At 36.9% G+C, this 12,166-nt stretch overlaps 1 protein-coding gene across 1 annotated transcript in view; it reads left to right on the plus strand.

Moving 5' to 3' along the window:
- LOC135681153 (uncharacterized) overlaps nucleotides 1–12,166 on the plus strand; it is a 15,958-nt gene continuing 3,792 nt past the window's right edge. The window contains exons 1-8 of the mRNA XM_065195460.2: nucleotides 1–1,249; nucleotides 1,355–1,568; nucleotides 4,463–4,742; nucleotides 5,830–5,974; nucleotides 7,089–7,364; nucleotides 8,872–8,975; nucleotides 10,673–10,828; nucleotides 11,487–11,781. Of these exons, the coding sequence (XP_065051532.2) occupies nucleotides 1,045–1,249; nucleotides 1,355–1,568; nucleotides 4,463–4,742; nucleotides 5,830–5,974; nucleotides 7,089–7,364; nucleotides 8,872–8,975; nucleotides 10,673–10,828; nucleotides 11,487–11,781 (1,675 nt within the window). The 5' untranslated portion in view covers nucleotides 1–1,044. The remainder of the gene's footprint in view (nucleotides 1,250–1,354; nucleotides 1,569–4,462; nucleotides 4,743–5,829; nucleotides 5,975–7,088; nucleotides 7,365–8,871; nucleotides 8,976–10,672; nucleotides 10,829–11,486; nucleotides 11,782–12,166) is intronic.

Genomic DNA, 12,166 nt, shown 5'->3' on the forward strand with positions numbered 1-12,166 from the left:
TGAAAATACTGAAGTTTCGCCCCTGAACAGGGTGATAAAACGCTTTCAACATTTGCACTCGAGAAATGTTAAACGATGTTCAGTGAAATGTTGAGAGCGTTTTAACGGGGCTTAACTTGTGCGACAAAGGCTAACTTGTAGTAAGTCAAAATTTGTTTTGAGGATATCCAATTTATCCTCGTGATGTTGATGAATATGAGGACCATATAACTGATCTGTTTAAAATTTCGAAGCTGCTAGCAAAGTTTTTTGATAACATTTGTATGACATTTTCATAACAGAAAATGGCCAAGGGTATTTTTAAAACATTTGTGCTTCAAATTTCTAATAAGCCCCCCTTTCTGATAAGCCCCGCTCCCTTTCAAGCCTGAAAAACAAATAAGCCCGCAGGGGCTTAATAGAGCTTTTACAGTAAACGTCTGCCACCCTGGCTCACTTCGTGCAAAAATGGTGAAGAATGGGATATTTGTTGACGCTGTTTTATTTTGTTGACGTTGTTTTATTTTGTTGCGTTAATTTACAGCCATGATTTGATAATGATTTATATTCTTGAATTCTAGATGTGAATCTATGTTTTTGACGTTGATTTATATCCTTGATTTCTCGATTTTTGTTGAAAAATCCATTTTCTTGAATTTTGCACCATTTGGCCTACCATATCCGTTCCTGGCTTTGTAAATACATTATCTTGTTGTTGAAAGTCTACATCACATGCCAGATATTGACCGCTACAGGGCTATTGAATTCAGAAGTCTTACTTAATTGGCTCTGTTTCATGTGACCAGTTCACTATATGTTTCGCCTGTATGTTCCATCTACCCCATGGGGATTTCCCATACTCAAAATAACCAGAGTGAGAAAGAGGCCAGGGTTTTTCCGGGAATTAGTTGTAAACAAAGAATAGCACACATCGGCATGAATTATTTAAGTATAAATCCAGCTGAGTTAGCATGGTTTTGGATTGACTGTGAAGCTCGACTGAGACTGGAATGGCCTACTGCTTCTTTTTAAAATAAAAGCCATAACTGTTCAATCCAAAGCAACATGAATACATTTTCACTGAATGGAGAGCTTGACAAGACTTTGGGATATGCAAAAAAAATATCTCATGTTGTGGACAAATGGCTCACAAATGGCTTACTTCCAAACTTAGAAGATTTGAAGGAATTAAAGAGCGACATTCGTGAAATAGAGCGAGGACTGGAATCAACTAGGGATGAAATCCAACAAAGAGAGCGTCTAGGATCGGGTAGGGCTGCTTTTGCTTTTATTGTAAATCACTCTCTTGAATTGCTCAGAATACTGTCCTATCTTCTTGTAATAAAAATTTTGCTAATTTTTGTTGGAATTATAGCCAGCTCTTGGAAAAGCATCAATGGTGACGAGAATAATTTGACAACAATCAAACAGAAATCCTTGAAAAAATGGAGTTTTATTGGAAAGGGAGCTTTTTCAGCTGTTTTCCTTGCAAAATACAAAGGAGCGAATGTTGCCATAAAGATTCTTCAGCCTGAAAAAATTGGCACTGATCATGAAGAAACATTTTTAAAGGAAATGGATCTTACAAGGTGAGTTGAATTATGGCCTTAAATTAAGTTTTCACCTCAAAGCTATATTAGTATTACATTGTTTTATAAAACATGTGAGCTATAACTGTAAAGTTTGTGGACTCAACTCAAACTCAAAAACTCAAAACATTTCATTCACAGCAATAATTAACTACTACATTTCTATTTAATACTTGAACCACAAATAACAATTATTTTTTACAAAAAAGAAAAAACTACAAACAGTAGATAGTTCAAAGTTTGGTATGTTTGCTGTCGGACATACACAAAAAGAACTCACTACTACTGTAGTACTGAATTTATGCACAAAGGACTTTTCAGGGAAATCTTTTTCCTAAAATTTGTCCCAAGTGCACAAAAAGAAGTCAATCTTTAATAAACATTTTCCACAATCTGTTTTCCTTGAGGTATTAAGCAACTCAAAGTATTACCTTTACTCTCTGTCATTTGTACACCCTACAACAATTTTCATGAGACCTCCTCTTAACCCCTTGTTTTTATACCCCACCACCAAATCCAGGGACCTCACACCAGTCTTAAAGTGGTGGTGCACAAAAATTTTTTGAGGCCACACCCTCTAGAGCGCCGGAAAATGCCCCTCTTCAAAAATACTTGCTTATTTCACTCAATTTCTATATACAGTCTGGTTCAGAGATATCAATATCTATAAAAATAGATAAAATTAGCTTGAGGGTAATTAAACACCAAGCTAAAATTGCGTTAGAAAAACCTTCCAAAAACTTTTCTAGCCTATAATTGCAAGAAGGTGGGGGAGGGGGGGGGATATAGCCCCTGCTAGCCTAATGGTTGGGCAGTGCCTGAGCAAATCTGCCTTAGCAACACAATTGTTTTCCAAGACATAATTGAAATTTACTGATAAACACAAAGTTTTTAGCTAGATTGCGGTTTGGGCATTTTTCAAAAAGTAAATTATGGTTTACCTGGTTATTGTAATAAAGAATGAAAGTATGATGCAGTTCATATTTCTAATGTCTACTAAATAGAAAATAGAACTGTGCTACTGAAGTGTTGAAAAGCTAAAATATAAAATTGAGTTTGTCTCAACAAAATCCCATTATTATATGATTTACAGATCTAAACCAATTCACTAAAAGCTATTTATATTAAATAATATGTATGGTATAATATGGTGTAAGATGATAATTTGTGATATCTGTTTCTGATATCTGATATCTGATTTGAATTTCTGCCAAAGGCCTTTACAATTTCGTACATTCAAACGATATATGATAGGACATTCTGACATTTGAATAAAGGAAAATGACTATTGAAGATTTGATACTGATGACATCCTGGTACTGGGAATTTTTAAAAGCTTACTCAGCGATTTCATTTTCGTTTTGTAAAAACAACCACCAGCCTGCCTAAGATCAGGGTAAAAGGGCAATTCCAGTTGAATTGTCTGATCAAAGAATGTTAAATCATTCAACAAAGAAAAATTATTTAGAAAAATTAAATAAAATTAAAAAAATATAATTAAACAAAATTGGTTAATTATGAAAAGATTGAGAATAACTAATAAAAACTAAAAAACAGTAAATCATGAGAAAAATTCAAAAAATTTAATAAAATTATGTATAATCAGTAAACCATGAATAAGATAATTTGAAATCTGGAAGATATGCAAGAAACTTGGACCCAGAAACCAGTGACATTTTCAAGCAAAACTTTCAATCGCTTTTTAATGTACGGCCAAGGGTTATTTCTCAAGCTTAATTGGAATATGATTCCTTAAAGGGAGTTAGCTGCTAAGAAAAATTACAGGTGTACATAAAAAGGTCATACCAATAGTGTCAAAGTTTTATAGAAAGTCACTCGAAACTAACTTTCACAACACTGATTGAAGTTTCGACCCTGAATGGAAAATGGAGAATGGCTTTTGGCTCAACGCAAAGCTTTGATAAAATTTTTTTTATCTAAACGTGAAACGTAAAATCGAAGAACGCGTTGAAAAAGAGGGTGTTAACCCTATCCAGACTAGGGGGGGGGGCACAAAGTGCCCCCCTAGTTGGTTTTTCTTTCATAACTTCAGGAGTTTCAAAGCATAGAAAAACTATAGCCAATTACAAAATATGTTGAGTTCTTTTGTTTGGAACGTTAATAATTTTGAAAAGTAACATTAAAATTGTGTCAATCTTCTTGTTTCTATTAGAAAATGCATCAAATTTGCTTAATTTAATATCTTAGCCCGATGCTTTGAAATTAATGAATATTTTAAAATTTTCTAAAATTTTCTAAATTTTTGCTTCACCCGGCCACCATTATGATGACGTCATCGTAAAACCACGTGACTTAAAAATTGAACAATAATACTAAAATGTGGAGAAAAGGTAAGAGTACCATCCAAACAAAGTTCATTGTCCTAGCTAGAGGGACAAAGAAATTACGGAGGGGGGGCACAAAGTCTCCCCCTACTAGTCTCCCGAAAGTTTCAAAAAGCCTAGTCTGGATAGGGTTAAGAAATTGATTAGGCAACGAAAATACTTATTTTATTTTAAACACCCATTTTATTTTAATACCTCGTCTAATTTACAACCCCCTCTTCCCCGCCTGGCACAGCTAAGTAAACAAACGCTCCCGTTTTTAAATGCCTATATATTATACAATCTTAGGGTTGAAGGGGGATTTAATAAGAAAATATAGCAGTCATTACTCAGCAAGAGGATAGAAAAACCTAAAAACCAAAGAGAAATATGGCCTTGCAACACAGGAAATCTCCAATAACTCCTCTATGATAATAGATGGTTAAAAAAAGATTTAGTATAGATACACTTTTTTAAACCTGTGATGAGTTATGGCTTGGTGGTGATTAAGTAAAAAAGTGGATTGACATCAAAATTATGGAAACTACCTTTTCATACATATCTTTTCAGCATTTTAAGACACGGCAACATTGTCGCATTTCGTTACGAAGGAACAATTAAAGACCAGTTGAATATCGACACCTGGCATCTGCAAAAAGAACAAAGATTCTTCGTAATGGAATATGTACCAAGCAACTTGACAAAGTACGTCATGAGTCGATCGACCCATGAAGAAAAGGGGTTACCTGACAGCATCGCTTGGAATTTCGCTGCACAAATTGTTTGCGGGTTGGCGTATTTGCATGATTTGAATGTCGCACACAGAGACATCAAGCCTGATAATATATTGGTAAATAAAGGGTTTCGAATTATTTATTCTGGATCTTTAAGGCAACTGTGCATGTGCCACTGCCAGGGTTCTAAAGACTTCCATTTACCGACTATTTACGACTTTCTGATATTATATGATATATAACATAATGTGAATAAATATTTATTCACGAAAATATACCCTTCAGCATCTAATAATAACTATATATAATATTATGAAAGCAAAGTCAAATCAAAGGCAAGATTTTGAGTATGTTTTTAATATTGCTATTGCTGCTTTTCCAAGGGGTCGTGTTTGGAAGTTAACGTATTTGATCTCAGCCAGTAGGTTTGCTTTCTTCGTTTTGTTTATTAAAGCAACGAAGAGTTGAGGCATCTCATATATCAACAGATGTATCGTTCCATATTGTTAGAGCCGAGTATTCAAAGTCCTTTTTTCATGTTCCGTATTGATATGAAGATCTTGGCAGTTTCTTGTTGCATAGCTTGAGTGCGTTGATCTTAGCTTAAATTTATCCCAAAGGCTTTAATGGCTGAGTTTAATGTCATTTAACCAAATCTAATGTCATTACAGCAGGATTCTGCGCCAGACTTGCACGGTTCACTTACTTTCTTTATACATGTTGATTTCCCATACAATATTCTAAATCTGAACCCCTGAACGAAAAAGTCGAAAGTTGCTTATTTGTTTTATTTGAAAATGCTTCTTTTAAAACAATGTTTTAATGATATTTCAGTAGTCTATTTGAGATCGTTGGACAAGCAAATTCAAGGTTTTTCTTCCATAGAATTTAGAGCCTCGGTTAAAGAGTTGGGTAGAACTGTGGTGACTGTTGGACCAGGGTCCGCGCCACGATTTTGAAAGTGGGGGGGGGGCAAGACTAAAAAAGTTGGGGGGCCAAGGCTTCCTACCTCTTTTACTGCAGCTTTTAAACTACTTGCTTCGCAAAAAAGTGGAGGGGGGAGGGCATGGCCACCCCGGCCTACCCGGTGGCACTGGTCCTGTGGACTGGACTCCTTTTTGTGATCTGGTACGCAAAGTTCTCTTTTCCGCGCTTTCTTCATGTTTTATGGTAGTAAGGTTTATTTTTGTTTTTTCAATTTAGATCTACCCAGAAAGTAGAATATTGAAGCTTGGTGATTTTGGTGAGGCATACATGAAGCATCGTAAAGAAGCCAGCAATTACCTCTGTCCAAGATATGCCGCTCCCGAAATGTGGACATACTTCGACGAAAATCCACTTAATACGGGTTAGTATGCCTCACCAAACGGCCCACCGTTTCCATACTTCTGCGACCCCAGTCTACATGAATAAATTTTTTTGATTAATCCAAAATTCTGTGGACGAAAGTTGTCGAGATAATTGGTTTAGATACAGCAGTGCGAAGGCAAAATTCTGACAGCATATTACCCACGTTTCTGTTCAGTTTGTGTACTTTATTCTTATCGCGTATTCTCTCCTTTTCCGCCCCCAAGTTAACTTAGTTACAGTTCCGGAGCTGAATATTCCGGGTTCCGGAGTATTCACACCGTTAATACCATTTCAGGTTATGATGATACAACTACTGTAAAAAACCTCAGGGGAAAAACTTTTGGGGGCAGACTTTTAGGGGGAAGTGGGGGTCGATGCTACCATCATTCCTTAGACTTTATCTGGAAAAGTGGCTATACTGTATGAAGTGTCTGTTTTGTGTGCCCCTGATACGTAAATATAGATCCCGGCTGTGTATCAGCGAGCCCAATTTACATATGGTCGCAGTGCAAAGACTGATCACCAGAGAAGCATTCAATCTTCATTGGCCTTCTGGAGCTTTAACACCCTATTTAACATGGCTGATGGCAGAAGCAGGTGCAAAAATGTCATGTTAACAATGGAAATCTAACAGAAAAGAAAATTTGTCATACTCTATTCCTCCACTTCTTTTAAGAAATTTAAATGTCACTACACCTCTATCTAACAATTGTGTGCTGTGCTTAATTGTCGAGGTTAATAACTAAATACATAATTAACTGGCTAAAAATGCTCTCTGCGTCGGTTTTTCCGGTTCTTTCTTAATCTCTCCGTATCTGGTTGCTGTTAAAAGATCAACAGGGATTTACTTTGCAGGGTTATGCAAAAAAACGCCCTTGGTTCCAGAGCCACACAATTTCATTCAATGGAAAACCAATCGGAGAAGCGGAGGAGCGTCTAGCTTCTTCTTCGCCGATTAGCGCTCCTCCGCATCTGTCGCTCTGTTACCCAGGGCAGTAAGAAAATCTTTGTACCTCCCCTTAGCCCCAAATAAAATTGAATTTGTATGCTCTACCCCGAAGCCCGTTTGAATCTTTGCAGTTTGTCATGTTATCAAACTCTTATTACTGCAGATCTCGATCAAGATTTCACAGAGATGTTTCTAAGAGCTGATGTGTATGCATATGGGAATACAGTTGCGTTTTGCGTCTTGGGTATCAGGCCGTGGCATACCGACCGGACGGAGGTAATCAACGTGACGGACTGGGACTCGACGCGAGCGAAAATCGAATTGCCAAAGCAGAGACCGGACGGCGATCCGCTGAAGGTACTAATTATGAATTGCTATGAAAATGATCCGGGAAAACGACCGGCCAGTGCGGCTGTCGTATTGGACACGTACTTCTCAGGTGAGGAAACACTATATAATTTGATAACACAGAAAGTTTTGGAGAAAGGGTGGATCGTGGCAAAGTCAGGCTGGTTTTTTACAACCTCTAACTGTCTTCGTTGCGACTGCCTATGCCAAGGCAAATGGCGACTGCCACTGTCGCTAGGCTGCTAATCTTTGTTGGGAAAGCTTTTTCTGTTGACTGCAGGAAGCTTTTTTTAAAATTCCATCACATCCCAAACCACATTCAACAGTAATGTAGCTTTATGTGCGTGAAATTCGAGTTGAGTGCATGATTTTTTCTTCTGCTAGTGCACAATTTTTCAACAAAAAAATTTATTTGATACATATTTATTTTCATTCCAAAAGCATCATTATTTCACCCGAATTTCTTTCATTTTTCAAACAACAAGAAAACCAAGCTAAAATTTAAATACATATACGTGAAGCGGTTACTACTACAAATTCTTTACGAATCTTAACTAAAGACAATATTTTCTAAGACAAAAGCAGTAATATATTAACTTCATATATTATTTTTTACTTGTTGTTTAGAACCTTTAGAAAAAAAACTCCTAAAAGGGCGTTCGAGCCAAGGGCCCTGCTTTTTAAACTTTGCTAATTTACTGACTTGAAGATTAAAAACTGTAACAAGTTGAAGATACAGAGCAGTTCCAGGCCCTGAATAAGAGAAATGCTCTTATTCAATTTCATTTCGATTATGCCTGCTCTTCCTGGTATCCCGGGCTGAATAAGAGGCTGTCCAAAAATATCCAGGCAGCACAAAATATATGATTTTGTTTTTAATCTCAATCTAAAAAACACAGCAAATTTTGAGGTCACGGAATTCTAGGCTATAAATCGGCTCCCTAAAAGGAACAGGATAGACTAATGTGCCTGTGTCAATATTTTGTTTTTCAAAGGAACGACCCCAGCGTACAGTGCTGAGATGTTTCACCCGGTCAACCAGGACCGAATAACGCAAAGATCAAACTAGACCTACCATTTCGGAATACTGGACATGCGTGCCTATCCTACCTAGGGCCCAAAATATGGAACAGTTTTCCACCAGCATTAAAATCAACATCCAATATCAACACCTTCAAGCATAAGATAAAAAAAACCTTTTTCCAAACTATCATAAAAAAGAAAATGGCATATATGTCTACTACTAAGGATCCTTTTTTCCTGTCGTTTCTTTTTCCTGTTAAACCGGCGTCTCTAGGGGAGCCATCATGGACATAAGGTCAGCTAGAGCTTTTAATGCTATCCCTGCCCCTGAAATTAGGGCTGTTTGTCTTTTATTTTCAATTCAAATTATTGTATGATATTATTCTTTTCTTTTACAACTTGTAAATCTTTTAATGATGTGAATTATACATACATACATACATAGATAGCCATTCTTCATACCTACAGAAACTGTATCTATCTATATAGAAATATATACGATTCTTTATAAAAGATGTTAAAGTTTGAATACATTTAACTCAGGACGGTTGTATTATTTTGTCTACCTTTTTTAGATGACGTAAACCCATATGAATCAAAATCAGTGGACACAGACTTTTTCACTTTTGGTTTTCTTGAAGACACAAAACTCTATATCGCAGACAGTCTAGTGGAAGAGGTGAATATCACATTTTATTGGCCGATGCTAAGAAAACTTAAAGAGGGGGTTTAGCAACTCTTGAAAATGGAAGGGCAACAATAATTTCAAGAAGCCATGATCGTTTTCATTCTCCAACTTTCGTTCCTCTGTAGAAATCCACAAGAAGAAAAAAAATTTAAACTCAAATAGATAGAATAGACTGTGTAGAATGGACTGATTCATATTTGTCATTTATATTTGCAAAAATTGGCAATTCATAGACTTTTTGACTACGAACCAATTCATGCTTAGTGATCTCCAAGCCGGATTCCTTGCTGCTATTCTTCGAATTTTCAGGAGGGTTGGAAAACGAAGAGTAACCTTGGATGCCTACTTGAAAACAACTCTTAAATGTATTCAACCCGACAAAGTGAAAAGCCGGAATCTTTGTTGAGAATATGGCATATTATTGTCTTTAATTGTTGAGTCTCCGTTTTGAAGGATAAAACGAAGAAAAGAGTTAGAAATTTAAATAAATGGGCAGATAATAGAAATATAAAGAAAGACGCCACACGAATTTGAGAAAAATAACGTTTAAACAAATGACCATATTCTAAGGGAGCATCATTAAATTTCTCTACCAGCCCTATGAAAGCGAATTGGTCAAAATGTTTACATATACTTGTGTAGCAGGGCAAAATATGAAGGTTACATGAAGGACAACGTTGCTTCCTTTTCTTGCATCCCGTTCATTTATTTACGGTTTCGTCGTGGTAGGAGGTCGCATTTCTAGGAATTGTGAGATTCTGTTCCTTGGTACACAATGTTGAAAGGAATTAGGCTACGTAGAGGCATGTCGGAACATGAGTAGTATTCATAACCTTTTGGGAGTCAGGGTCGAATTGATTGTGGTATAATTGGCAGGGCCGCCAAGAGGCTTCGAAGGTCCTGGGGCATAACCGAAAGACGAGGCCCTTACGAGCGGAGTGAGCAGAGTTTTTTTACGACCACGCCCTTCAGATTCGCTTAAAATGCATTTCAGAATATTTCTTGCAGTAATTTCTTGCAATCGTTTAGAGCATTTTACTTTTTTAGGTATGTTTTTTCTACCTTTGGTTATTTCCATTCTTAAAATGGATTTCATTTATGAGAACTCCTAGACCTAGAAGCCCTGGGGCAATTTACCCCTTTGGCCCCTCTCTCAACAACTCTGATAACAGGACTCAGATGGGCTACGTGAAGAAGCTATGCAGTGGGCTACGTTGAATGGCTAAGTAGAAGGGCAAGACAAGGGGCTATGTAGAGGGGCTACGCGGAGGGGTTGACGTCATTAAAAAGATTTGGATTTGAGTCGTTTGATCTGAAACTAATTCATGATGCGCAAAGATTGTTAAATGTCTTAAAAACTGGCTTCCTTCCTCAGTCACTGAATAATGTAGTCTTGGTTCTTAAATCTTTTATCAAGGCAAAAGCAGTTATAACCCTTTTACGAAAACTCAGTTCTTCGACATGCTTTATCTTAATCAATTTGCAACAGACATTTGAAACTGTTCTTTCAGGTTATGTGGCTAAAGGTACATTTACACTCATATTAAGGGAGTTGCTACTTGTTAAACTCAGCTTAAACACTGGCTTAAATCCAAAGAATGTTATTAAAGATACTCTCATATGTTCCTGTAAGTGTTTTCTTCAAAGGGAGTATTAAGAAAATGTTTTAAAACTCGGCTGTTTTTTAGAGGGACGAAGAGAAAAGCAAAAACCAGCAGAGGAAATACTCTCTAGAAAGCCTAATGTGTAGATTAACACTAGAAAAAGATGAAAACCTGCCTGAACAAGACCATGAATGGGATTATTATCAATTCTATTGCGAGAAAAGAAGAGAATTTAATGAGGTAAGACTTTCATACTTTGGTGACTTTACTTGACAATGATTTTTTCCCTCCCTTTTATGCAATCAAGTATTTTGTCACTTGAATAATGATCCTAAAATCAACCTACTTTACGTCAAGAAACCTTTAAAAGTACAAGTTTTCTTGACGGAAAAATAGAGGCAGAATTCCTTTGGGCTGAGCAGAGCGAAACTTTAAGGGTAAGGTAAAGGGAGCATGCTCCTCTAAAATTGATAAGAACTTCAAGAGCTGTTTTTCATGAAGACCTACAAAGGCTCATGGTCAATTCTACAATTCCTACCAAAAGTCTATGCAACACCTAATTGCTTGAATGTTCTTTTGAAAAAAGTAACTGTTTCCATTAAAAAGACCTTCAATTCACCCGGTAGCCAAAAAGGACCCCACGCCTAAGAAAAAAGGAGAAATTGTAAAGAACAAGGGCCACGCAGATATTTTTGGCCCCTGGCCCCGCAGCCCCTAAAACCGCTGCTGCCAGACAGAAGGCCTATTATAGAGGGTCGAAAGCAACATTTCTTTAAGAAATATTCAAAAATTTTGTGTATACAGTGTACCAGGAATTCGGCTGTACCAGACATTGTTGGTGGTTGCCCAAAATCTGAAATTCTCGCAACATATCTTAAATCTAGCCATCCTTTTGCAGCTTACAGAGTCCGGAGAGATAAAGAAAGACACTTCAGTGGCTCTGAAGAGCCTGCAAATTCCTCTGAGAACAGATGGAAACAATCATTTCATTAGACTAGAATTCACTCAAACTAGCTACGTGCACCATCGGTCATTGCGAGCTGTTTGGCGGGAAATGATGACGTCAGATGAAAAACTCTCTGCAGTGCCATGCAAAAGGATTGTTAATAGTAGCTTCAGCACCTCTTTTGGCCTACATTTGGCTGTCATCACTACTGACAGAAAGGTCCTGTTTTTCCAGAGGGAAAACACAGGTAAGTATGTAAATATTATAAGCCTATTCAATGCCCTTGTTTTAGGTTATCTAATAGCTGAATTGAATACATTCGACTCCAAATAATTCAAAAAGAAGACTAAAAAAGGGCTATAAAACTTTGTGCTTGCCAGTAACTTTTTTTTCAAAACCCAAGTTTTTTCATGGAACAAATTCTACTTCTATCCAAAAATACGTTGTCAGCAAATGAAGGTTATTTTCAATCGTTAGCCGATCATTTTCTGAGTCCTCGATCGTCCTCGAGAGATAGAACAAAGAGAAAAATGCATGCCTAGCGCACACTAAATATTTTTATCGGAGATATATGCGATCTTTATCTTGATTTGAAATCTTTCGTTGCCGAACACCGCATTTTTGTCACATTT

The sequence above is a fragment of the Rhopilema esculentum genome, chromosome 12 (assembly GCF_057945365.1).
Source record: "Rhopilema esculentum isolate cy_ngs chromosome 12, ASM5794536v1, whole genome shotgun sequence".
Lineage (NCBI taxonomy): Eukaryota > Metazoa > Cnidaria > Scyphozoa > Rhizostomeae > Rhizostomatidae > Rhopilema > Rhopilema esculentum.